The following is a 27,177-nucleotide window of genomic DNA, read 5'->3' as shown; positions in this document are numbered from 1 at the left end:
CTATTTTCGGCCGCTAAACGGTTGTTTTCATCAATCAGATTGGATGAATCGACAGTTGAGATTCCTCAACGCGAGGCATTGTTGTGGTTTTCAAATACGGGGTCTTTAGCCTCTGTAATATGATCTTTACACGCCTTTCCCCACTTGCTCCAGCACGCATGCGCACAGGCCAGCGCGCAGACTGGCTATTCTCCGGCTCACATTCTCTGCGCTACGATCAGATTGTTGCTGACGAATGACGACGACAATATTCTCGGCACCAACAACGATCGTAGCGCAGAGAATGTGAGCCGGAGAATAGCCAGTCTGCGTGCTGGAGCAAGTGGGGAAAGGCGTGTAAAGATCATATTACAGAGGCTAAAGACCCCGTATTTGAAAACCACAACAATGCCTCGCGTTGAGGAATCTCAACTGTCGATTCATCCATTCTGTTTGACTTTTGTTTGAGTTTGACTACCTCAGTGACCTCCTCCAAGGTAATTGATGACCCCCCATCATCTTCCGGCTCTGCCTTGATTGTAGAGGGTGGATTATTCGGGTTCAGGAGTTCCGCAAAGTCCTCCTTCCTTTGAACACCGACCACTCATGATCAATGTCCCCAACCTCCACAAGGATGCCTGAGAAGCTCAGCCGGAGGTGGCAGTTGAAATCTCTCCGGACAGGCTCTTCCTCCAGACGTTCCCAGTTCACCCTAACTACACGCTTGGGTTTTCCAGGTCTGTCCAGGACCTTCCCCCGCCATCGAAACCAGCTCACCACCAAATGGTGATCAGTGGACAGCTTTGCCCCTCTCTTTACCCGAGTGTCCAAAACACATGGCCTCAGATCAGATGATACGATAACAAAATTGCATGAAACAGTAGGTCGTATAGCACAGTTTAGATGCCTTTATTTTGAAATGCCAGATCAGAATGTCCTGAAAATCGCTGAGTGACACCCTGAGGTGGTCTACTAGTACTGTGATGGGGAAGTGTTGATGCATTATGGGCGGTCTCCTTTTAATCCTAATCTGAAATTGCAGGAAACAGTAGGTCGTATAGCACAGTTAAGAGGGCCTTTATTTTGAAATGCAACATCAGAATGTCATATAAATCACAGGGTGACACCCTGAGGTGGTCTACTAGTACTGTGAAGTGGAAGTGTTGATGCATTATGGGCGGTCTCCTTTTAATCATAATCTGAAATTGCAGGAAACAGTAGGTCATAAAGGACAGTTTAGAGGGCCTTTATTTTGAAATGCAACATCAGAATGTCATATAAATCACAGGGTGACACCCTGAGGTGGTCTACTAGTACTGTGAAGTGGAAGTGTTGATGCATTATGGGCGGTCTCCTTTTAATCATAATCTGAAATTGCAGGAAACAGTAGGTCATAAAGGACAGTTAAGAGGGCCTTTATTTTGAAATGCAACATCAGAATGTCATATAAATCACAGGGTGACACCCTGAGGTGGTCTACTAGTACTGTGAAGTGGAAGTGTTGATGCATTATGGGCGGTCTCCTTTTAATCATAATCTGAAATTGCAGGAAACAGTAGGCTGTATAGGACAGTTCAGAGAGCCTTTATTTTGAAATGCCACATCAGAATGTCATATAAATCACAGGGTGACACCCTGAGATGGTCTACTAGTACTGTGAAGTGGAAGTTTTGATGCATTATGGGCAGTCTCCCTTTAATCCTAATCTGAAATTGCAGGAAACAGTAGGTCATATAGGACAGTTTAGAGGGCCTTTATTTTGAAATGCCACACCAGAATGTCATATAAATCACAGGGTGACACCCTGAGGTGGTCTACTAGTACTGTGAAGTGGAAGTGTTGATGCATTATGGGCGGTCTCCTTTTAATCCTAATCTGAAATTGCAGGAAACAGTAGGTCGTATAGGACAGTTTAGAAGGCCTTTATTTTGAGATGTCACATCAGAATGTCCTGAGGATCACTGGGTGACACCCTGAGATGGTCTACTAGTACTGTGAAGTGGAAGTGTTGATGCATTATGGGCGGTCTCCCTTTAATCCTAATCTGAAATTGCAGGAAACAGTAGGTCATATAGGACAGTTTAGAGGGCCTTTATTTTGAAATGCCACATCAGAATGTCATATAAATCACAGGGTGACACCCTGAGGTGGTCTACTAGTACTCTGAAGTGAAAGTGTTGATGCATTATGGGCAGTCTCCTTTTAATCCTAATCTGAAATTGCAGGAAACAGTAGGTTGTATAGAACAGTTTAGAGAGCCTTTATTCTGAAATGCCACATCAGAATGTCCTGAAAATCACTGGGATATACCCAGAGCCAGGGGTGGTCTGCTAGCTCTCTGGATTGGAGTAGGTGCTGCATTATGGGCGATTTCCTTTTATTTCCAATCTGAATATTAAGGAAATATAGTTATGACAATTTAGAGGTCCTTTATTTTGAAATGCCACACCAGAACCGCCTTTCACTTCTTTAATCAAACCATAGTTATTTGACTTCACTACTTGTCGGTGAATGCGATGGTGGTATGTCCTTACAAGAGAAAAAACGATGTACCGTAATGACGCTAATGTTTGCGCAAAGGGGAATTGGCTGTGGCCCACATGACTTGTATTTCCAAATTGAAGGCTGGCTTGACCGCAGTATAAAACCATATGATTCGTTTCGCTAGGTCGCGAGGAAGTCGCGTGAGAACCACTTCAAACCAATCATATAGGTAGCAAATCAGCTTGGTAACAAAATAATTGTAAACAAAATAATTAGCTTTGCGTGGGGCATTCTCTTTTACGACAAAAGCTAACGTAGCCTAGGCTACTGTACACAACCAAAGAATGGCTGGAAAGAAATGCGCAGCGAAAAGAAAATATGAAGATGAACACAGGACATTTTTTACCCGAGTTGGACAGTCATTTTTTCTTCATAGAACGTAATGGTAAACCATTCTGTCTGATATGCCAGACATCATTGGGACATTTCAAAGCCTCAAATCTCCAGCCCAGTCCAGTCCAGTCCAGTCCAGCCCAACCCAGCCCAGTCCAACCTAACCCAGCCCAGCCCAGTCCAGTCCAGTCCAGTCCAGTCCAGCCCAGTCCAGCCTAACCCAGTCCAGCCCAGCCTAACCCAGCCTAACCCAGCACAGTCCAGCCTAACCCAGTCCAGCCCAGCCTAACCCAGCCCAGCCTAGCACAGTCCAGCCTAACCCAGCCTAGTCCAGCCTAACCCAGCCCAGCCCAGTCCAGCCTAACCCATCCCATCCCATCCCAGCCCAGTCCAGCCCAGCCTAACCCAGTCCAGCCCAGTCCAGCCCAGCCCAGCCCAGCCCAGTCCAGTCCAGTCCAGTCCAGTCTAGTCCAGTCCAGCCTAACCTAGCCCAGTCCAGCCCAGCGTAACCCAACCCAGTCCAAAATATATTATGTCAGAAAATATCTTGTTGTATGTATTAATTTTAAATAAATTAACTTTAAATGTATATTTAATGATCAATAACGTTTTTCTTCTTATTTTAGACTGGGGTGCCTTGAGATTTTAAGTACTTATGAAGGGTGCGGTGACTGAAAAAAAGGTTGAGAAACGCTGGTATATATGGTGTGGCTCTGGGTGGTACCACAGTAATTTTTGTGGCTCTTAGTCTCTGGTTGGCCACCCCTGCATTAGTAGAATTAGTTAGCAACAGCTAGTTCTAACCATACTAGCTAGTGCTAACATTATTAGGCTGCTAAGCAGCTACAAAGCACTGAGTTGGCAAGCTAACAATGTTAGATTTCTTTCGAAAAAGGTGAGGTTAACAATAAACGTGGAACATTTACTTAAACTTTATCATTAGCAAGTAACTTACATGATCGATCTCTAGGCTCTGGGCATCGGGGAGAGGCTGAAGTGGAGGGAGAGAGGGTACTGCTCCAGCTACGACATAGCCGTTGTGCAAAACCCATGGCTTTCTGGCAGAATTTAATGAATGAGCGCAGCATATGAAGGTATGTTTCTGGACTGCTCCACCACGGCTCACCAAAAACGCGGTCCACTGTTTCTCTAAATCCAACACAGTTGGAAAACTAAAGAATGACTTGTTGTCATCTCACCGATGAGCACCCAGGGACAGCACAAACAATCATGATGGTGCACAGGGTGGGGAGATAGAGGATAGATAAAAATAGATACCGGTAGATGGATAGATAAAAATAGACAAAGATACTAGGCTGGATCAAATATGTTAGCTAACTGCAATTTTGCTGACGAGGCGATTTAGCGGGGAGGTAGGACTTACTAACTTGCATTTTTTAATGATTGGATCTCGGATATAATGACGTCACATTAAACGAATTAAACAACGCCCATTTCAAACCCACTGTCAGGAATGTTACAAAAACTTAAATGAGAATATTTCGAATTTTGATAGAAAGTAATTGCTAATACTTTTACATGTTGTTTATTATGTACATACTACACTAAATTACATAGTTAGAACACTTTTGTGGATTTGAGTTTCCAGAGGCTTTAACACTCACAAAAAACCTTGTAAAGCCGATCTCGCATGCCAGCTCCTTCCTGGAGCTCTCAACATGGCCAGACTAATAGTGCTTTTCACCTCTTTTAATAATTTTAAACTAATTCTGGAATAACAACTACTTTATGACAAACTGTGACTTTCTTGACTTGCAAAATTATGTTTTCAATTGACAAACGTCATATGTGTATGGTCATGGCACAATTCAACTGGAATCAATACATTATTTGTTTTCACCATTGACTAGCGTACATATTTTTTCCGAAATAAGGTCCCATGGGACGGCTCTTCCTGCTTCCGCTTAGACACTCTAAAGGAGGTGACTGTCCTATATAGTGGACTGGAGGGGTGGTTTCTATAGGAGGTGACTGTCCTATATAGTGGACTGGAGGGGTGGTTTCTATAGGAGGTGACTGTCCTATATAGTGGACTGGAGAGGTGGTTTCTATAGGAGGTGACTGTCCTATATAGTGGACTGGAGGGGTGGTTTCACCTCCTACAGAAACCACCTCTCCCGTCCACTATACAGAACAGACTCTAATTTTACCCTAAGGGTCTGGAGCCAGGTAAAACAGGCCTGCAATACCCATGTTGTTTGGTGAGGTGGTGTCATGTTTAAGTCTTAAAGAAGCTTCAGAATCACACATAACACTCTTTAAATGATTTATTTATTTCCAATAATATCAAACCTTGCATGAAACTGCTTGACTTTGCAAGCAGTGGCTGGTCAGAGAGAAGCAGGGGAGAATACAGTTCCTTGGAGACATCATTATAATCACACTGTGGTGCTTCGGTCCATACATAAACATTCATGTGGGACACTAAGGGAACATGAACATTTACATGGCTAACATCACTCCTGTCATACTCACAGTCAAAACCTGTCCTTTCCTCTACATAAAACACTTAACACTTAACCCTCTGTTCCGCATGGCAGTCACAGACAGAAACAGTCCAGTACAAAACACGACAAACCACGTTTTCTCAGGAACTGTTACACAGACGGACAGACAGACGGACAGACCGATGCTGGCACATTCCATGGCTAACTGCTACACGTTTCTGACAAACCATGCAAAGACAACCAGAACACTGCATAGAGGGGGGTGCTATGAAAGGGTAGAGGAAGGGAAGAGAGAGGGGGAGGGAAAGAGAGGGATGAGTGGAGGAGAGAGAGAGATGGAGAGGGGAGGAGAGAGGGAGGGGAGAGGAGATGAGTGGGGTTGGCTTTGGTATTGGTGGGTATGGTATTGATTGGTGTGGTATAGTAGGGTGGGGTATTGATGGGTGTGGTATTGTATGGTGTGGTATTGATGGGTGTGGTATTATAGGGTGTGGTATTGCAGGGTATGGTATTGTTGGGTGTGGTATTGTAGGGTGTGTTTTTTTGTGTGTGGTATTGATGGATGCGGTATTAATAGGTGTGGTATTTTTTGTGTGTGGTTTTCTTCGGTGTGGTATTGTTGTGTGTGGTATTGATGGGTGTGGTATTGATGGGTGTAGTATTGTAAGATGTGGTATTGTAGGGTGTGGTATTGATGGGTGTGGTATTGACGTGTGGGGTATTGATGGGTGTGGTATTGTATAGTGTGTGGTATTGGTGGCTGTGGTATTGATGAGTGTGGTATTGATGGGTGTGGTATGGTAGGGTGTGGTATTGTAGAGTGGGGTATTAATGAGTGTGGTATTGATGGATGGGGTATTGTATGGTGTGGTATTGATGAGTGTGGAATTGATGGGTGGGGTATTGTATGGTGTAGTATTGTAGGGTGCGGTATTGTATGGTGTGGTATTGTAGGGTGTGGTATTGTAGGGTGCGGTATTGTATGGTGCGGTATTGTATGGTGCGGTATTGTAGGGTACATTATGGTAGAATGAGGCCCAGATGGAGAATTAGAACAAGCATGCATAGACTAATTGACTGTAGGTTACAAAACAGCAGTTCCCCATACACAACATGTATAACGTTGTGACAGACAGACAGACACACGCACACAATCTTTCTCTTTCTCTCTCTCTCTCTCTCTCTCCCTCCCTCTCTCTCTCCCTCTCTCTCTCTCTCTCTCTCTCTCTCACACACACACACACACACACACACACATACACACACACACACACACACACTTAGACTCGCAGATTACGGCGTTGACAGAGTTAAAGGCTGAGGGCTTTGAGGGCGGGGGTGTTTTTTTTGCATTCATGTCTGCGGGAGTGGAGGGGTCAGGGGTCAACTCCAGAGGCATCTTTTCTCCCTGGACCACTAACCCCCCCCTCCCTCTTAGAGTCCACCTCACCTTTCCTCCTAGAGCCCTATCTGCCCCCCACCCAGATCAGAGCTGGGAGGAGAGTCCTCCGTAGCGGCCCCCGGACCTCCAGGTCAGAGGTCAGAGCTGGAAGGCGGGGAAGCAGGAGGAATCCGGCTGGGAGAGGTCAGACAGGAAGTGGATGGCTCCCGCCATGCCTGGAGGAGAGAGGACAGTCAGGCCGACACAGCTCGTCATGCGTGTGTGTGTGTGTGTGCGTGTGACAGAAAAAAATAAGTCCCACCAATCACTGCCCATGAAGCTACTACAACGAAGGCAGAAACCGGTTGCCATGGAGACACAGGATCATGCATCCAATCCAATCACACTCAGCAGATGGCTCAGGTGTGACAGCCAAGAGCACCACTGCAGTGTTCTAAGATGTTCTACCTGGGTCTCATGCACTCACAGAGACAGAAATTCACCCTCTCATGGCTATCTCTATCCTCTCTCTCATCTCTCTCTCCTTCTGTCCTCTCTCCCTCCCCCTTTCTTCCTTTTCTCTCTCCTCTCTCTCTCCCCTTCTCTCTCCCCTCTCTCCTTTCTCGGTTGTGGCTAGATGGAGTACAGCTACGGCCTGTGTAGAAGGCTAGTAAACCCTAACCTTAACCCTAATCTTAATCCAAAACGTAACCCTAAATGGCCTCTGCGTTTATGGAACTAGCCTTTACCGTCCTTTTACACCATACCCCTTCTAGCCACAAACTTCTTTCTCTCTCCTCTCTCTCTCTCTCTCTCCTCTTTCCCTAATGCCTCCACTAGGCTCCTCCTCTAAGTGTGTCATGGTTGTAACCGTGGAAATCAGCTCAGCTCTCACTGAGCTCTCACCGCTGCACTCCTTCAGTCATGACCATTATCATCATCGTCATCCTCACCACCATCATCATCATCATCATCATCACTATCATCGTCATCATCTACCACCCTGAACCATCATCATCATCATCATTAAAGGACAATGCTCGTTTTTGACAACCTGGACCTTATTTACGACATATTATAAGACGTTTGACTCACCGAGATCACTTTGGTGTAGTTCGGAGGCATGTAGAAGAAATGTAAAATCCAGCGCGAGCCAGTATATCCATGTAATGGCGTTGGTGGGGGCACCGAGAATGCAGTTTCTAAAAATCTATTTTCTGCCGCGAAACGGTTGTTTTCATCAATCTGTCTTTATGAATCGCTAGTTGTGCTTACATAGAGCGTAGGCCTGTTGTGGTTTTTCACATGCCTCTGTAATATGATCTTTAGAAACGTCTTTCGAAACGAAATAGCTTCCTCACTTGCTCCAGCACTAATGCGCACAGCGCGCAATCGTTGCTCCAGCACGCTGTGCGCATGTGTGCTTGTCACTTCCTCAACGCCACAAGAAACCACACCTCAACCTCACCTACTCAAGTAACTACACCTCAGACATCACCTCCTCAATGCCACAAGAAACCACACAGCAACCTCACCTCCTCAACGCCACAAGAAACCACACCTCAACCTCACCTCCTCAATAAATCACACCTCGACTTCACCTCCTCAACGCCACAAGAAACCACATCTCAACCTCACCTCAAGAAACCACACCTCAACCTCACCTCCTCAACGCCACAAGAAACCACACAGCAAAGCTCACCTCCTCAAGAAACCACACCTCAACGCCACAAGACACCACACCTCAACCTCACCGCCATAGAAAACCACACCTCAACCTCACCTCAACGCCACAGAAAACCACACCTCAACCTCACCTTAACGCCTCAAGAAACCATACCTCAACGCCACAGGAAACCACACCTCAACCTCACCTCAACGGCACAGGAAACCACACCTCAACCTCACCTCAACGCCTCAAGAAGCCACACCTCAACCTCACCTCAACACCAGAGGAAACCACACCTCAACCGTTAGAGTGTATCGGCTGTGTGAATGAGAAGAGAGAGGCATTTATGATTCAGTGACATTAATTATGCCTCAAAAAGGTTTAACTAAATGTTTGAACCTTCGAACAGCGAGTAGGGTCTGTCTGGGATCCTGCAGCCATGTGTACCGTAGTCCAAACACCACTCAGCGAACTGGAGAGAGGAGAGAAGGAGAGAGTGGAGAGGAAGAGAGACCAGAGGAGGAGAGAGGAGAGAAGCAGAGGAGATGAGGAGAGAGGAGAGAGGAGGAGAGACCAGAGAAGGAGAGGAGAGAGGAGACTTAAGAAATCAATGCATAAACACACACACTAGGGCTGGGGCGATGCGTCGATGTGGTCGACTACGTAAATATATCAACTTGCAACACATGCGTCAACGCGTCGCGAAGAAGTAAGATGGCTGCGTACCGTCAAAACTATCAGTATTGGAAATTGATTTTCTATTTATTTACGCCATATAAACATTATCTTGCAACTTTTATCTTTCCATCCCCTTTTCGAACTAGCATTAAGATTAAGATATGAGTCTAGGAAATTTTCACTATAAATTATCAGAAGACGTCTCTCCTCCGCTCCAATTCTCTGTTGTACAACAGCGGCTCTGCGCTCACACGTGCGGTGACCAGCTGCTCTGAGTGGAGAGAATGGAAGTGGTCAAACGTGTGGTTGCTCGTTGCTAAGTGCAAACAGTCTTTTGCAAGTGAAGGAGGAAACACAAGCAATCGTTGAAACATTTAGCAAAGGCGCATCATAGGCTATATGTGGAGAACTGCACCACTTTCCATTGCCTAGTAGTTTTCTCCGCCAGCTGGTATGAATGCTCACAGACAGAGTTAATGACGTTCTATCATTATGTTATTTAATTAAAAATCAGATCCAATCAGAAAATAAACCACAGAAACTATGCGTGGGGATTAAACATTGATTTAACTGTCGCTGTGTCAATTGATTATAGCAACTGTTGTGAGCTGCTGTGCGCCATTGTCAAGGAGTCTCTGAGCACTCATGTGGTATGTAAGACTAAAGAGAAAAGGCACGTTCAACACAGAGCTTAATCAATTGGGTGGTTAAAAATCTATTTTGTTTCAATGTAAAATAACATTGGAAAATCGGGTAAACCTACCCACACAGCGCTTAAATTATACAAACATTGGTTAGTAATTTAAAGAAACCATTTGCCAGCTAAATAGTTTGGCTACAAATTTGAAAGATTTTGCAACTTTTTTAATGCCCTGCAGTGCAGCTACTTTGTTTCTTGTTACATTTTGTTGTTTTTAAGAGATGATTGAATAAGATATTGAAATATTAATGAGACATTTTTTATATTTATGTGGGGTAAATTAAGTGCTCTATTAATTGAGCAATAAAAAAATAATCGTTAAAATAATCATTAAATTTGTCAGTAGATTAATCGACTAATCGTAAAAATAATCACTAGATTAATCGTTAGAAAAATAGTCGTTAGGTGCAGCCCTAACACACACACACACACACACACACACACACAAACACACACAGGTACCCATATTCTACCCTTCCCTCACACACACATACACACACACAGAGACAGACACACACACACACACACACAGACACAGAGGCACGTACGGACCTTGCAGGCGCGGTACAGGTGCTTCTTGTCCTGGGTGAGTTGGTAGAGGCAGAGGAAGGTGTAGGCGTTGCCGGCGGTGCCGTGACAGATACCGTAGCCCTTCCTCAGGAGGCCCCGCTGCCAAACCACCTCCCCGCACTCCAACGCATCCCTCAGATACTTCTCCTCCTGGAACACCTGGAGCACACAAACACACACACACACGTGTCAGGATCCTCCTCGCTCTGTGTGTGTGCCTTAAGTAAGGTCCAAGCTTCTCCAGAAAGCTGCTGCTCGCCTGGTGTTCACCCACCCCAAGTTCTGCTTGCCTGGTGTTCATCCACGCCAAGTTCTACCACACAACCTCCCTTCTCCGTTCTCTACACTGGCTCCCTGTAGCAGCTCTCATCCAGTTTAAAACTCTGGTAGCCTACCGGGCAATGGAAGGAACAGCTCTTTCCAACCTCCAGGCCATGGTCAAACCCTACACCCCCTCCCAACCACTACGGTCTGCTACCTCGGGGTGGCTGGTTACCACGTCACTCCAAGGCCCCTGTGGTCGATCGACACAGTCACGGCTCTTCTCTGTCCTGCCTCCGCAGTGATGGAATGAACTGTCAGGACAGCAGAGTCGCTGCCCATCTTTTGTCGCAGGCTCAGAACTCACCTCTTCAAGAAGTAATACCACGATCCACCCTCTTCAGCACCCATTGTATTTTTAGTTTGCTATCCTTCACTTTGCCTTAGCACTAGATTATGCTCTTGGTCACTTGTTTTCAAAAGGAGATGCACTTGTTCTGGTAAGTAGCAGTACATTGACTTTTCCTACGTTAAATGCAATTATTGTAAGTCACTTTGGATAAAAGCGTCAGCTAAATTACTTATGTAATGTTGTTATAGCAGCAAGCCTACACGTGAGAAAATAGGCCCACACATGATTAAATCATGAGCAGATATTCAGCTAGCAAGCTAAACAATTCAGCAAGCTTATATAAAGGTAGCAGGAGCCAAAAGTTGCTCATTTGGATAACAAGGGAACATGACTGTCTACTATGTAATATGCCTCTGCCTCCGCAGGTCTACCCAGGGGTGTATGTTCACATCACTGCCACTCGGAGCTGGAGCTGAGAAATACCTGTGCCTACTGCAGAGTCAGTAGACACGGAACTGAATGCAGAGTGTACCCTTTCACACTGACTTAACCCAGATGTTAGTAGGTGTTGGTGAGTTTTGGGGTCAGCGGGAAAAGGATACTGGTCTAGGATGAGGAGACAGACATAGTCTGGTTGGAAGTGTCTAGTGAACTCTTATTAGTGTATTTAGGAGATGCAGACATGCCGAGTATCTAGTGTGCTGTAGAGTGTACTGAGGACATAGTCGTACCCTGTCTCGGAGTATCCACTGTAGTGTGCTGTATGAGTGCACAGTCAGAGAGGTGTGTCTGTTCACCCGAAGAGCTGGAATGGTTTAATGGCTTCTGTTTTGGACTATTACAGTGTCCTTACTACCTGGAGTCATGAAACGGTTAAAATAGCAACACATTACTTGACAGCTAATGGACCATGGGGAGGCTAAATTACATTACACACAGCTGTGTGTGTGTGTGTGTGTGTGTGTGTGTGTGTGTGTGTATGTTTGAGTGCGTGCGTGTGGGTATGTTTGAGTGTGTGTGTGTGTGTGTGTGTGTGTGTGTGTGTGTGTGTGTGTGTGTGTGTGTGTGTGTGTGAGAGAGAGAGAGAGAGAGAGTGTGTGGGTATGTTTGAGTGCATGTGGGTATGTTTGTGTGTGTGTGTGTGTGCGTGTGTGTCTGTGTGAGTGTCTGTGTGTGGGTGTGTTTGAGTGTGTGTGGGTATGTTTGAGTGTATGTGTGTAGGTGTGTTTGAGTGTGTGTGTGTGTGGGTGTGTTTGAGTGTGTGTGTGTGTGTGGGTATGTTTGAGTGTGTGTGAGTGTGTGTGTGTGTGTGTGGGGGGGGGGGGGTATATTTGAGTGTGTGTGTGAGTGTGTGGTCACACCAGAGTGTGACGGATGGCAGAAACAGTCTGGTTTGTCAGAGAGAACAGCGTTCAGCATGGCGAGGAGGAAATTCCAAATATATCACATGATCGAGAGAGAGAGATAGAGAGAGAGAGCAAGGGAAAGAGAGGGAGAGAGAAGGACAGAGAGAGAGAGAGAGAGCAAGGGAAAGAGAGGGAGAGAGAAGGACAGAGAGAGAGAGAGGAAGAGCCAGCTCACTAGCAGTCTTGCTGAGAGAAGCAGAACAGAGGCCGTCCTTCACAGATGCCTGTTATTGGAAAATAGATTAGTAATAAAGCTGCAGTTATTAATATGTCACAACCTGGACTTGTAATATAAGTCTATAATAGTAGTGAGTTATTAATATGTCAACCTGGACTGTATGAAAGTCTATAATAGAAGTGAGTTATAATATGTCACAACCTGGACTGTATGAAAGTCAATATTAGTAGTGAGTTATTATGCGGTGCTGTTGTTCCCTACCCCACCACAGGGTGGCACTGTGGCTCATCTACTGCGTAAGACTGGAGAGCCTGGGTTACAAACCAGCTGGAGGCCTAGGCTGCGTTCCGAATCGCATACTTCTACTTCTTACTACCAGTACCTACTACAGCTGCCCTTAGAAAGTACGTACTTTGCAAGCAGTAGGCATCCAATTGGGACATACTACCTTGTCATAACATTGCGCCTTGAAATTAGCCCACATCCGTCGCTGTCCATAACGCGACATTCATCTACAGCTGTCAACTCGCGCATGTGACGCACATTACCGCTGCGCAAAGGATTGTGGGTCAGAATAGCCAGAAAAGCCTGCTGGCGTGCATACTGCAAAATACGACCGGATGTAGTAGGTCATCCTGGTATTTTTGCCATACTGCATGTGGCATACTATGTATTGGGACATACTACATTCTGTTTTGGCATACTATATAGTAGGGTAGTAGGCGATTCGGAACGCAGCCCTAGAGCTCAGAATCAGCTGGTGGTCGGGAGCTAATGACCTTCCCCTGGCTGGGACTGTGCTGCGACAGCAGGATGAATGGGAGACCCTGACCTCTGACCGCTCTGGACGTGTCCTACCTTGTGGGCCATGGCGAGCATGTGCACCACTCCGGGCGCCCCGTGACACCAGTGCACCAGACGGTCCATCTCGTTGCTTAGTGACGAAGGGTAGTTTCCTGAGCGGAACTTTTTGTGGCGAACGTAGTCAATGCTAGGCCGGACCAACTCAGACAGGATGTCCTGGCTGATGTTCGACCCTGGCTGTAAGAGAGAGAGCGAGAGAGATAGAGGGAGGGAGGGAGGGAGGGAGGGAGGGAGGGAGGGAGGGAGGGAGGGAGAGGCACATCGTGTGAGTGTGGTATTTAATGGCGTGTCGTGTTCGTCCTCTGATCCTGGATAAGAGAGACCATGCTGGGATACCAGCGCTCCTGGAGAGACCTGCTGCTACACACTGTCTGCTAGAACACTGAGACCTGTAGCGAGGTGACACGCAGGGAAAACAAAACAAATAGCACCAACACACAGACAGTATTAATAACACACACACACACACACACACACACACGCACACACACACACACACACACACACAGACACACACAGACGGTATTAATAACACACACACAGACGGTATTAAAGGGGTCCACGTTTGCAAAACTAACTTTTTCATTGTTTTTGCATGTACATTTGAGTCTCTGATGGGCCTACTAACACACAAAGTATGAAGTGAAACAACCCAGTCATTTTGTTGTGGTCAGCCGAAATGAAAACATAAAAAAAAAGTCAGTCCCTGCAAGCCATTCAAATCTCCCGTGTGACTTTACGTCACAGTCCCGCAAGCTAACAATGTCTTTGCACGGAAAATGCTCTGTTCTTGGATGTACTAAGCAGCACAGATCGTCTCCCAAGCTCAAAGGACAGAAGAGCTGAGTGGATACATTTTATTTTTGATGGCAACGTTCCCGCTGAAATTGGCAAAACACTTGCAGTGTGTGGTAGCCATTTTTTGCCCGATTGCTTTTCCAACCTGGGTCAGTACAATGCAGGATTTTCAGATAAACTCCCACCCAGGGGTGTCTAGTCCATTCCTAGGCCGAGCAGTGAACAATTTAATTATTTCCACCCGAAAAAAAAACATAAGGGGTATGTATGGCGTTTTTTTTTTTTCAGACCAAATGTATTTTTATCTACAATCTTCATGAACATTCACAGGTATCTGAATGATCAAGCAATACCAACTGTCTGTGGAAATTATGCAGAAACTGTAAGTAATTATGCTGTGTGTTTGTTTGCATATAGTACTAATATAACAATAATGTTAATGTAATATAACACTAGCACTAACGAGGGATGGTTAGTGCAGGGATTTTATTCCTGCTACTTCCTCGTGCCAAAGAAGACGGGGGGCGTGAAGCCAATTTGGACCTCCGCCTTTTCAACAAAACGGTGGCGAATCTGAAGTTCCATATGCTTACGGTGCGACAAATGCTGGAGGCGTTCCTTCCCGGCGATTTTTGCACCAGCATAGACCTCAAGGACTCTTACTTCCACATACCGATAGCTCATCGGCATCGGAAGTTGTCCCTGGGTGAGGGAACCATGGAGAGGGAGTTTGGCCGGAGAATCGGAGCAGCTGGTGCGGTTCTGCAGTCGCTTTACCGCACTGTTGTGACGAAAAGAGAGCTGAGCCAAAAGGCAAAGCTCTCGATCTACTGGTCTATCTTCGTCCCCACCCTCACCTATGGTCATGAAGGATGGGTCATGACCGAAAGAATGAGATCATGGATACAAGCGGCCAAAATGAGTTTTCTCCGGAGGGTGGCTGGGGTCTCCCTGAGAGATCGGGTGAGAAGTTCAGTCATCCGGGAGAGACTCGGAGTAGAGCCGCTGCTCCTTTGCGTCGAAAGGAGCCAGTTTAGGTGGTTCGGGCATCTAGTGAGGATGCCTCCTGGGCGCCTCCCTAGGGAGGTGTTCCAGGCGTGTCCGGCTGGGAGGAGGCCGTGGGGTAGACCCAGGACTAGGTGGCGGGACTACATCTCCGCACTGGCCTGTGAGCGGCTAAAGATTCCCCAGGCAGAGCTGGTTGATGCTGCTAGGGAAAGGGATGTCTGGGGCCCCCTGCTGGAGCTGCTGCCTCCGCGACCCAACCCCGGATAAGCGGATGAAGATGGATGGATGGATGGGCCTTCCTGGGTGTGGCGTACGAATATACCAGACTCCCGTTTGGATTTGTGCTCGCCCCCAGAACCTTCTCCAACTGTGTGATGGCAGCGTTGAGACCACTACACCGGCAGGGCATCAGGATCCTGGCGTACCTGGACGACCTGCTAGTACTGGCTCCGTCGCCTTTGTTGGCTCTGACGCATACCGCCACGGTGGTGAGGAATCTCACCGACCTGGGGTTTGCAGTCAACTGGGAGAAGACCTCTCTGTGGCCGGCCCATCAGATCACCTGGGTATCAATCTGCACACGAGTGCCATGAGAGCATGGCTATCCGATTCAAGGAGGGAAACGCTGGAGAAGAGTCTCAGCGTTTGCCGTCCTTGTCGGAAGATCGCGGTTCTGTCGGTCATGCGCCTTCTGGGTCTCATGACAGCCGCCCATGTGGTAGTGTCACTGGGCCTACTTCACATGAAGCGTGTGCAGAGATGGTTCACCTTCGTCTGGACCCTGTGAGGCACAGACGGCGCCTTGTGCGGATGCCGGGGTCGTTGTCAGCAGACCTCGACTATTGGAGGGACCGGTGCATAATAGCACACGGCGTTCCAATAGGCAGGGTGTTAGCTCACGTGGCCGTCTTCACAGACGCGTCTCTAAGTGGCTGGGGTGGTAAATGTCTGTCCCAGGCCGTAGGTGGTTTGTGGGCCGTCAGAGAATGGCGCCACATCAACCTCCTGGAGTTGGAGACGGTGCTGCTGGCGTTGCGCTGCGCACTTTGTACACCTGGTACAGGGGCGCGATGTGCTGGTGTGGTCAGACAACCAGACCGCAGTAGCTTACATCAACCGACAAGGGGGAGTCCTCTTGGCAGCGCTTCACCGACTGGCGGTGACACTGTGGCGATGAGCTCATGTCAATCTTCGGTCACTGACAGCGCGGCACACGAACGTCGGGGCGGACCTGATGTCTCGGGGCGGGCCTCACCCGGACGAGTGGAGCCATCCTCAGATAGTGGCTCAGCTCTGGACCCAGTTCGGCAGAGCGGGGGTGGATCTCTTCGCTTCGAGAGAGAACGCAAAGTGTCCCCTCTGGTTCTCTCTGAAACAGCAGGACCAGCCTCTGCTGGGCGTGGATGCGTTCGCGCATGCCCCCTGGCCAGGGGCGCTGCTGTATGCTTTCCCGCCGATGGGGCTGATTTTACCATTGTTGTCCAGGGTGCGGTGAGAGGGTGCATCAGTAATACTGATAGCGCCGGACCGCCACTGGGCGAGATGGTATGCAGAAGTGATGGCCATGACTACTGTAGAACCATGGCACATCCCTCATTGGCCAAAGGCGCTGTCCCAGGCTGAGGGCTCGATTTGCGCGCCTCCGGTCTTGGGACTGCCGCTGGTGGCCTGGCTCTTGAACGGCGGAGATTGTCTGATAGCGGACTCTCTCCAGCCGTGATCTGTACGATTCAGAGTGCGCGCGCGGCTTCCAATGCCTCAGTTTACTCTGGCAAATGAGCTGCTTTTGCGCGTTGGTGTGAAGAAAGGGACTTCGCTCCCGAGTCATGCTCGGTCGAGGCGATTTTGGGATTCCTTCAGCGCCTGATGGATCATGGTGGCGCTTTGGCAGCATCCACTGTCAAAGTGTATGCGTGTGCTATTTCCGCATGCCATGAGGGGTTCACCAAAACTACGGTTTTTGGGCATCCCCTGGTTAAATGTTTCCTGGCCGGCGCACGCCGTCTTCGTCCTGTGCGTAGGACTGCGGCGCCGCCTTGGGATTTGCTCTTGGTTCTGGATGCGCTATGTAAAGCGCCGTTTGAACCATTGGAGCATATATATATCAAGTGGCTTTCGATTAAGACCGCGCTGCTCCCTGGTCTGACGTCGGGCAAGCGGGTCAGTGATCTGAGGGCATTGACAGTTTTTTTTCTCCCGGGTGATGGGAGCAAAGCTGTGTTGCGCACGGATCCATCTTTCGTTCCGAAAGTGGTCCGGGGCGCGTATAGAGCACAGGATTTGGAGCTGGGAGCCTTCTATCCTCCGACCTCAAGCGAGTGAGGTAGAGGCCCGCCTACATTTATTGTGACCTGTGCGTGCATTGGCGTGTTACGTCCAGCGCACGGCTGCAGTCCGCACTACCCACCAGTTGTTGGTTTGCCACTAGGAGCTAGCCCTGTGGGGCGGAGCTCCACGAAATAGAACGATGGTTACGTATTGTAACCCTAGTTCTATGAGTGGAGCGGAGCCCCACAGGGAACAGACTTGCTGGCCCCGCAGTCTGCTCGCTGAAAATTTCGGTTAGGAGCAGATGTGCGGGCAAAGCGCTTATACAGTGGTGCACCGGACTTGGTTGGACACAGGTGCGTGTATGTTTTTTTCTTCAGTCAATGTGGCTAGCTGGGTTTCGCTAGCCAATAGGAGCTAGCCCTGTGGGGCTCCACTCCACTCATAGAACTAAGGTTACAATATGTAACCATCGTTTTCACACCTCCGCCATGATATCATTGAGCTAAAAAATGCATGATATCCATAGACGCAGGAATACGTATACATACAGACGGTATTAAAAACAGCCTGTCCGTATCTCCTGGAAGCTCTGAGAGAACATTGGCACAAATGAGTCAATCCAAAACACATCATCTTGTACAACAAGTGTTCAGAGGGAGGGAGAACAGTCAGCAGGAACGGATCCTGGCCCTGTGTGTCCAGTGGTCTCTCTCTCTCTCACACACACACACACACACACACACACACACACACACACACACACACACACACACACACACACACACACACACACACACACACACACACACACACACACACACACACACACACACACACACACACACACACACACACACACACACACACACACACACACACACACACACACACACACACACACGCCAGTTCCCAGCTCTTGTTGCAGCTGTCGACACGCTAGAATGGGCTGGGTGTATAGAGAGGACTGTGTATAACTCGATGATGTGCCAGGCAGTTAACACCTACGGGCTGAACCAGGGACCCAGGGAGAGGCCTCTCTCCCCAGCTCCCTTGAAAGCCATCCTGCCTCCAGCTACGCCCCATAGTAAAAGGTAAACACCTTGTTAGCATAGCACAGGCAACAGAGCTCTGCTATCTGACTGGCATGTTAGCATGGTACCAACAGCCCTACAGTCTGCCTGGCAAAAAGCATGTTAGCATGGTATCAACAGCCCCAGTCTGCCTGACAACTAGCACGTTAGCATGGTACCAACAGCCCTAGTCTGTCTGGCAGCTAGCATGTTAGCATGGTACCAAAGGCACTAGTCTGTCTGGCAGCTAACCCCTGACTAGCATGTTAGCATGGTACCAACAACAGTCCTAGTCCGACTAGCAGCTAGATTGTGAAACAAGTGCCGAAACAATCACAGTCATTAAGAAAACAGAGACATTAATTAACAAATATATACACAGTACAAACAAAAAAGCTTTTCTAAATAAGTACTGTAGGTCTTTATTATGAAAGGGCCCAGAGTCTGTGGTGTCCTCAGATTGTCAGGGAGGGCATTCCAATGGCGGGAGGCAGAGGTCTTTAAGGTAGGGAGGTGCATAACTATGGGTCCATTTCTTAAAATAGAGCGTGGGTCATATTTGTTCATTATAGACCCAGCTATGTATGCGCGGGCATTCTTGAAACAGAAGCAGGTGGAGACGGACGAGTTCAGAGCGAGCCGTATTTTATATACCATCAATAGGTCTGGCTGTTGCGTCTACGGGTGTTGGTTACAAATCGGCGCTCTAGTGACAAACTTTATTCGTTTCAAGAGGAAACCGGCCTTTTCAGAAATGGAGTCGCCTGTGGCTAAGCATAGCCTACGGACTGGACTGAGGACATAATCAGAAATGCCCGCGTTTGCGGTGCCCAATTTATATCAGGTAAGTTATTTTCTCGTCCCTATAGCGCCCTAAAATACAGCTTGTCGGTGGACACGCAACCGTATGCATTTCAGATTGATCATGTTGGCAATGTGTGTGAATTTGCTGCTATGTGAGAGATAAGGACCTGTTGTCGCATGTCGTTGACAAGCTTCCCCTTATGGTGTCAGAACGATGGCTTATGAATGCGATGTTATTATGTTAAATACAGTAGCCCAGAGATGGTTAGCACTGGCAGCGCTATTTCAGTTTGATAAAAGGCGTTGTGGTGTTTGAGCACGAGTTGTCGTAGCCTAATGGACTTCGTTTTGGTGCGGAATTATAGTTGTTTACGTTTTGATAGGAAAAATTAAATTGTCCCAAGTGTTGCAAATTATTGGTACCCCTACCAGTGGCGATTGCTCCTGGGTTACCCATACAAATCCAAATAAAACTTGATTTGAAAACTTGATCATAAGCCATCGTTCTGACACCATAAGGGGAAGCCTGAAATCGACTTTCAGACTGTTTTTGACTTAAATGCGTCTTGTATTCTGCCATATCGCTTAATTGTCATCCGTGTCTAGCATTTTGGTAGTGCTCCGTCCTCATGAAAATACAGTCCACGTTACGGTCCGTTGACACCGGTCTTACTAGCTCGTTATTCACTTAACATTGTAGGCCAGATAAAATGATTCTAGCTTTTACAGAAGTCGAAGACCAAATCAAATCAAGACCAAATCAAGACCTGGAGCGGTGGGCTAATACGCCTAGTAGCCTAGTAGGCTAAACACTGATTAGTGAAGTAGGAGAGTAGGCTATTGAGTGCTGTGTCCTAAGGGGGTGTATTTTATCGTCCTGTCATTCTCTTCGTGGTGCTTGGCCATTGTTGTCATAATGGCTCTGTAGTTTATTTAGTGTGTCCCTAAAAGCTTGGTTGTTTCGGCCTAAATATTGCCCTCTTATTCGCTCGCTCTCAAATTATTGGCCCTTGTTGATGTGTTTAAAAAAACATCAGTAGCCTGTATGTTTTTACATATGTGACCGCCGCTGGTAATTTGGTCCTCAACTAGGCAAAGGTCATTTTTCAGTTTTTTACAGATTATGAAAGTGCAGATTGTAAACTTTCAAACGAGGTCTCATACATTGAAATCTGAACATAGTTGAAGAAGATATGCTTATTTGAATGCTAGTACTGCCAAATCAACTTAGCTGAGAAATCTTCCTCCAAAGTTCTCAAACATTTTCACACCTCTGACTGCCAGGTAATGGGCGTGAACAATAGCCTGGTAACCCCACCCCCAGCCACTCCCCCACTGGACGATCTGTCATTATCTGTCAGAGTGGCTGTCAACTTGGGGTATTAACTGAGAGTGGCTGCCAAGTGGGGTGCTCTCTCACTGATGACCCCACACTCTTTGAGTCAGTATTAATCTTGTTCTCAACTGCATTCACAACACAATATAAGATGAAGTTCAAATGTAACATTCATTATTGTCACATACATGATATAAAGTACAAGCATAAGTAGTAAAGTGTACAAAAAAAGGCAACAGTCTAAGTGTTAAAGTGTACAGTCAGTTGTCTGTTTTATAGACACGGTGCATAGTGTTCATTGTGATCAAGTGTACAACAAAGTAATAACAGTCCCCAGCTCAATACTCAAGGTAATAACAACAGTACTCAGCTCAGTATTCAATATTCTGACAATGCAGTCTGTGCAAGTGTGGGCAAGTCTGTGCAAGAGAACAAGCAACGGTTCAGTATACAAACAGGAAAAGGCTGTGGCCTTTCTCCTGCAGTGCTGTCCGTCCTGATGATCTGCAGTGAATCTACCAGCGGACAGTCTTGTTCTGAGCTGCTGTGGAGTTTGGCGGGGGACATGTGACGTCTCGTCCCTCATCAGAGCAGAACTCTCTGATCTTGTCAAAGAGATACGTCTGTCTGGCCATGTCCAGTCTGGGTGGGGCTTGCACAAGAAGACCTTCTCTGGGGGGCAGGACATCAGGCTTGCGCAGCAGCTGAAACTCGACTGCCGGTGCATCACGGTGTTCTCTGGCCACAACCATGCCAGGTCTCTCAGCATCAAAACTGCAATAGAATAGAAGGAAGAAAGTACATTAAACTATTGCCCACAGTACTGGCACTCCATATAGATAAAGGCAGCTGGCTGGATATTAGCTGCCTGGCTAGCTAGTTTAGGAACAAAGGGCTAGCTCACTAGCTAGCCATGTCCCTGTGCTAGGCAGCTGGCTAGATATTAGCTGCCTTGCTGGCTAGTTTAGGAACAAAGGGATAGCTCACTAGCTATAGCCATGTCCCTGTGCTAGGTAGCTGGCTAGTTTAGGAATGAAGGGACAGCTCAGCTAACTAGCATGTTAGCTAACGTTAGCTAGCTAGCCTTTGTTAGTTAGTGCTAGTGCCTTTGTTATGCTAGCTAGACTTAGTCACTTGTTTAGAAAGGAGCTACTGCTAAACGACTAACGTTTAATGTAATGTAAACAGCACAGATAGTATAAAGATAGCTTACCCCAAAGCAAAGCAGAATGCTTGGCGGCAGACAACAGTGGTGTGAACCTGGTACGTCGTTCGCTTGGTAGCAACTTGCTTTGTTGATACAGTCATCTCTGTATCACAGGTCATCAAGAATAAACTCCGTGTACGAACGAGTCCTGCTCTGCTGGAGTTTTAGCTGCTCTTAAAACTCTTTCCATGTCCTGGATGCCATCCCCGTCTTCTCTTTAGCAAAAGCTGTAGCATCCATGGTTAAACTTGGGACTGAATGTAAACAAAGCCGGCGTGTTGGGGAAGGGTGGGGGGGGCGGAGAACCCGGAAGCAATAGCCAATGAAACAAAATCATGCTAATCGATCTGCCCGCCCCCAAACCCGACTCGAAATCAGCTAAAAACGAGCTTAGTTTGCAGACTAATTATACGTATTTCGTGAACCTAAAACTGTTGTCTGTTATAGTAAGTGGGTTCTTCACAACTTCAACTTTGGTAATACAACAAAAAACGAAAAAAAACATTTTTTTATTTATTTTGCCCCCTAGCGCATTTCGGGGTTTGCCGAGTTGCGGACAAAATCACCAGCCGCTGTCACATATAAATGCCAATGCTCAGCGCCCTTCTGGTGTTGTGAAACCCATCAGGGCATGCTTTGACAGCGCACCCCCCAAAAAATCGTGCGCACTGCGCGGGCATGCGTGCTTCGTTCAGTAGTCCCAGCACACCAAAATCAAGAAGGACACCAAAATCTACCCGCCGATCTACACTGCACAAGTAGAGTAGTGGTGAGAGCATTGGACTCCCACCTTGGAGACTGGGGTTGAACACCCGGTGGGGATGACTTTATGGGACTATACCCCAAACCTCCACATGTTCATCCTTTCACTCCAACCTTTACCCCTTGCCTTATAGATCAGATCCTGTCCCAACCCCAACCCATATTCTAACCCCAACCCACACTAGGGACTGGAAGAAGGACACCAAAACCCACCCGCCGAACTCCACTGCACAAGTAGAGTAGTGGTGAGAGCATTGGACTCCCACCCAGGAAACCGGGGTTCCTGGTGGGGATGACTTTGTTATCATGAGCAAAGGAGCTATCATGAGCTAACTGGCTATCCCGCTCTTATTGTGCTGGATTAGCATTGGAAGCATTGGAAGTGATGTGTCCAGGTGAAAAGACCCATCTTTATTTATCAGACATTACCGTCCTACCAGTCCCGCACAGAAACAAGCCAGCCAACACACATAAGCCAGGCTTGACCTGGCTTTTCACAAGGTAGGCTACTGGTGGTGGCGGTGTCTCCGCTCGAGTCGCGTCTCACTGAATTTGCGTCATGCGTTTCTCTCGGGTATTACGCATAGTGACAAACAGACCCGGGACCCAAGGTAATAGAATTGCATCCACCCGAACCCAATTGACCATAATAAAAGCGTGGAAATGTGGACCCGGACGGGTCTCGGGTCCGGTTCGGGTCCTCTCGGATTTACCCGACCCGTGAAGACCTCTAGTAGAATGATAGCATGATACCAACAGCCCTAGTCTGCCTGGCAGCTAACCCCTGGCTAGCATGTTAGCATTACACACACACACACACACACACAAACACACGCACCCCCACACACACACACACCCACCCACACACGCACCCACACACGCAAAAACACACTCACACACACACATCCCCTACCTGCATCAGCATGTAGTAGATGCCCGCCAGGCCGTGGGCGGCGCCAACGTACTGCTTCTTGTGCCACTCGTACAGCAGCGGGCATCTCTCCGCCTTCTTCTCCTCCCGGGACAGACTCTTCCCCGACTCCAACATGGCCGTCACCACCTAGCGGAGGGAGGGAGGGGGTGAGTACCTCCTCTGCTTATGTTAAATGGCGAGGCTTCCAGTCTATGACTCAGCCTGTAAAGACATTAGGGATCCACACAAACGCAGGTTTTAATCTTGACTTTGTTTGAATGAGACTTTAGGTGTCTACACAATGCTCCAACCAACGTCAACGGCAACTCCCAGCACCCAGCATTCTAAAGTTGGCGGTTGTTGTTAGAATGTTGGAAGTTAGCATGTTGATAAGAGAAGAGAGGTCCGTACACTGTTTAAATAGCTCCCATAGTGGTTTTAATAAAGCACAGCGTTTCGGTCGACATGGCCTTCTTCAGGTGCAATCTAGTTGTTAGCATGTTCACCAACAAACAAAATCCATCCAACCAACGCCAACATTCAACTAACAAACATAGCACACCAATCTAAAGTGTGCACACACGGTTATGTTACTTGTGACTGCAAGATAGTCCATTCACAACTAGCTAGAGGAGTTCACACAGCACCATGTTGATAGAAGAGTTCAACATTTCATGAAAGAGGCAGTCATTGATATTAACATCACTAACATCATCTCCTACGAGGTGCGGGTGTGTTTGAATATTCTGAAGTCCTCCTCTAACCCTTTTCAGGACAGGAGAGAGACAGGCCTGGTTTAGTTCAGGAGAGAGACAGGCCTGGTTTAGTTCAGGAGAGAGACAGGCCTGGTTTAGTTCAGGAGAGAGACAGGCCTGGTTTAGTTCAGGAGAGAGACAGGCCTGGTTTAGTTCAGGAGAGAGACAGGCCTGGTGCAGTTCAGGAGAGAGACAGGCCTGGTGCAGTTCAGGAGAGAGACAGGCCTGGTGCAGTTCAGGAGAGAGACAGGCTGACAGTAGTCTGGGAAGGGGGGGTGTTCTTGCTGGAACCACCTTGTCATCAGGGAGGGGTCACTGCAGCAGCACTGTTCTCCCTCCCTCCTCTCTCTACTCCCTCTCTCCCTCCCTCCTCTCTCTACTCCCTCTCTCCCTCCCTCCCTCCTCTCTCTACTCTCTCTCTACTCCCTCTCTCCCTCCCTCCTCTCTCTACTCCCTCTCTCCCTTCCTCCTCTTCCCCTCTTGCTGTGCAGGGGCCTTGTGGACAGATTACAAAAAAACTGCAGACTAAGACCCTCTCTCGCTCTCTCTCTCGCACTCCAATTCTCTCTCCCTGCACACACACACACACACACACACACACACACACACACACACACACACACAAACACACTCACAAGCACACATGCACACACACACTCACACTCACACATACACACACACTCACAAGCGCACGCACACTCAGAAGCACACATGCACACACGCACTCACACACACTCGCAAGCGCACACACACACTCACCAGCACACATGCACACACGCACTCACACACACACTCACAAGTGCACACACACTCACAAGCACACATGCACACACACGCACACACACATGCACGCACTTACATGCAAACTCTTTCCTCTTTTAACACACATCTACATAGAAGACCCTCGTCAGCGACCAGTGCAGCCTCTGAGCAGAGGGAGCAGATATAATTTAACAGGAATTCATTTGTTTGAGTGAGCTAATGAATTAACTCTGGTCTCGTCTCCCTCAGAAAACATACACCTGAGAGACCAAACAGAGCTAGCAGACAGAGAGAACGGAGACTGTAGAGAGAGACCGGACAGAGCTATCAGACAGAGAAAGACCAAACAGAGCTTTCAGACAGAGATAACAGGGAGCGTGAAGAGAGAGACTAGACGGAGAGACCAGATACTGTAAAGCCGTGGTTCCCAAATGGCGTGCCGTGAGGCAGGTCCAGGTGCGCCCTGGGATACATTATCACTATGTGTGCGTGTTGTGTGTACTGTTATGTGTGTGTGTGTGTTGTGTTTACTGTTTGTGCCGATTATCCATAGTCCATTGTTCCATGCCCGGGAGAAATGTTAGGAGCTTGGCTTAAATTACGCACCTCTCTCGCTCTGTAGTCGTTGCAAAGAAAATTAATTTATTGTTCCAAATCCATAGTTTTCGATATTCGTCCAAAAATAAACTTACAAAAACCAATGTTCTAACACAGATACGGAGAGTATGGTCAAATTAAGGTGTTGAACCACACTCCTCTTTCACCTTGGCCTACCCAATTCAACTTCCCCTTGTCCTATATAGACACACCCCTTGACCTCTCTATCCTGTCCTCAGGAATCCAACTCAAAAGGACATTAGGCACATGAAACAAAACAAACAACAATAACACAAAACTATCACTCATCCAAGGCTATACCTCAAAACATAAACCATAAATATTCAATGAAAATGGCTGTAACATTCCGGCCCCTAATTTTTGTAAAACAAATAATTACCAATTTCATACATCAGCCATTGTTGTTCACTTATGGTATAGAGTGTAATTACTACATTCATATAAACATTAATCACTCTCATATCATTATCATTCATTGCATAATTATCACATTTCACATTTACATGTCTTTTCAAATGTCCATTCTCCTTGCGTGTAGGCATATGTGTTTGTGTGTGCATGTGTCCATCTATCCATCCATCTTCATCTGCTTATCGGGGGTCGGGTCGCGGAGGCAGCAGCTCCGGCAGGGGGCCCCAGACATCCCTTTCCCTAGCAGCATCAACCAGCTCTGCCTGGGGAATCTTTAGCCGCTCACAGGCCAGTGCGGAGATGTAGTCCCGCCACCTAGTCCTGGGTCTACCCCACGGCCTCCTCCCAGCCGGACACGCCTGGAACACCTCCCTAGGGAGGCGCCCAGGAGGCATCCTCACTAGATGCCCGAACCACCTCAACTGGCTCCTTTCGACGCAAAGGAGCAGCGGCTCTACTCCGAGTCTCTCCCGGATGACTGAACTTCTCACCCCATCTCTCAGGGAGACCCCAGCCACCCTCCGGAGAAAACTCATTTTGGCCGCTTGTATCCGTGATCTCGTTCTTTCGGTCATGACCCATCCTTCATGACCATAGGTGAGAGTGGGACGAAGATAGACCGGTAGATCGAGAGCTTTGCCTTTTGGCTCACCTTTTTTTCGTCACAACAGTGCGGTAAAGCGACTGCAGAACCGCACAAGCTGCTCCGATTCTCCGGCCAAACTCCCTCTCCATGGTTCCCTCACTCGTGAACAAGACCCCCAGATACTTGAACTCCTTCACTTGGGGGTAAGGACTCATTTCCTACTCGGAGCGGACAGGCCACCGGTTTCCTGCTGAGAACCATGGCCTCAGCTTTAGAAGTGCTTATTCTCATCCCAGCCGCTTCACACTCAGTTGCGAACCTATCCAGAGAGTGCTGGAGGTCGCAGGCAGCTGATGCCATCAGGACCACATCATCTGCAAAAAGCAGCGACGTGATCCCCAGCTCACCGAACTGCAAACCCACCTCCCCACGGCTACGCCTCGATATCCTGTCCATGAACATCACAAACAGGATTGGTGACAAAGCGCAGCCC

At 47.7% G+C, this 27,177-nt stretch overlaps 1 protein-coding gene across 2 annotated transcripts in view; it reads right to left on the bottom strand.

Moving 5' to 3' along the window:
- Positions 1–5,129: 5,129 nt before the first annotated feature.
- Positions 5,130–27,177, bottom strand: part of lancl2 (LanC lantibiotic synthetase component C-like 2 (bacterial)) — a gene marked incomplete at its 5' end in the record, with an annotated part of 35,151 nt that continues 13,103 nt past the window's right edge. The window contains 5 exons of one of the 2 annotated variants that reach the window (XM_084443250.1): positions 5,130–6,941; positions 8,774–8,846; positions 10,305–10,481; positions 13,378–13,560; positions 23,553–23,699. In XM_084443250.1, the coding sequence (XP_084299376.1) occupies positions 6,865–6,941; positions 8,774–8,846; positions 10,305–10,481; positions 13,378–13,560; positions 23,553–23,699 (657 nt within the window). In that variant the 3' untranslated portion in view covers positions 5,130–6,864. The remainder of the gene's footprint in view (positions 6,942–8,773; positions 8,847–10,304; positions 10,482–13,377; positions 13,561–23,552; positions 23,700–27,177) is intronic. The other variant, XM_084443251.1, reaches the window with a different exon arrangement.

This window comes from Borostomias antarcticus (assembly GCF_949987555.1).
Source record: "Borostomias antarcticus genome assembly, chromosome: 9".
Taxonomy (NCBI): Eukaryota; Metazoa; Chordata; class Actinopteri; order Stomiiformes; family Stomiidae; genus Borostomias; species Borostomias antarcticus.
The sequence above is the reverse complement of the archived record's forward strand: the minus strand, read 5'-3'. Positions and strand labels throughout refer to the sequence as shown.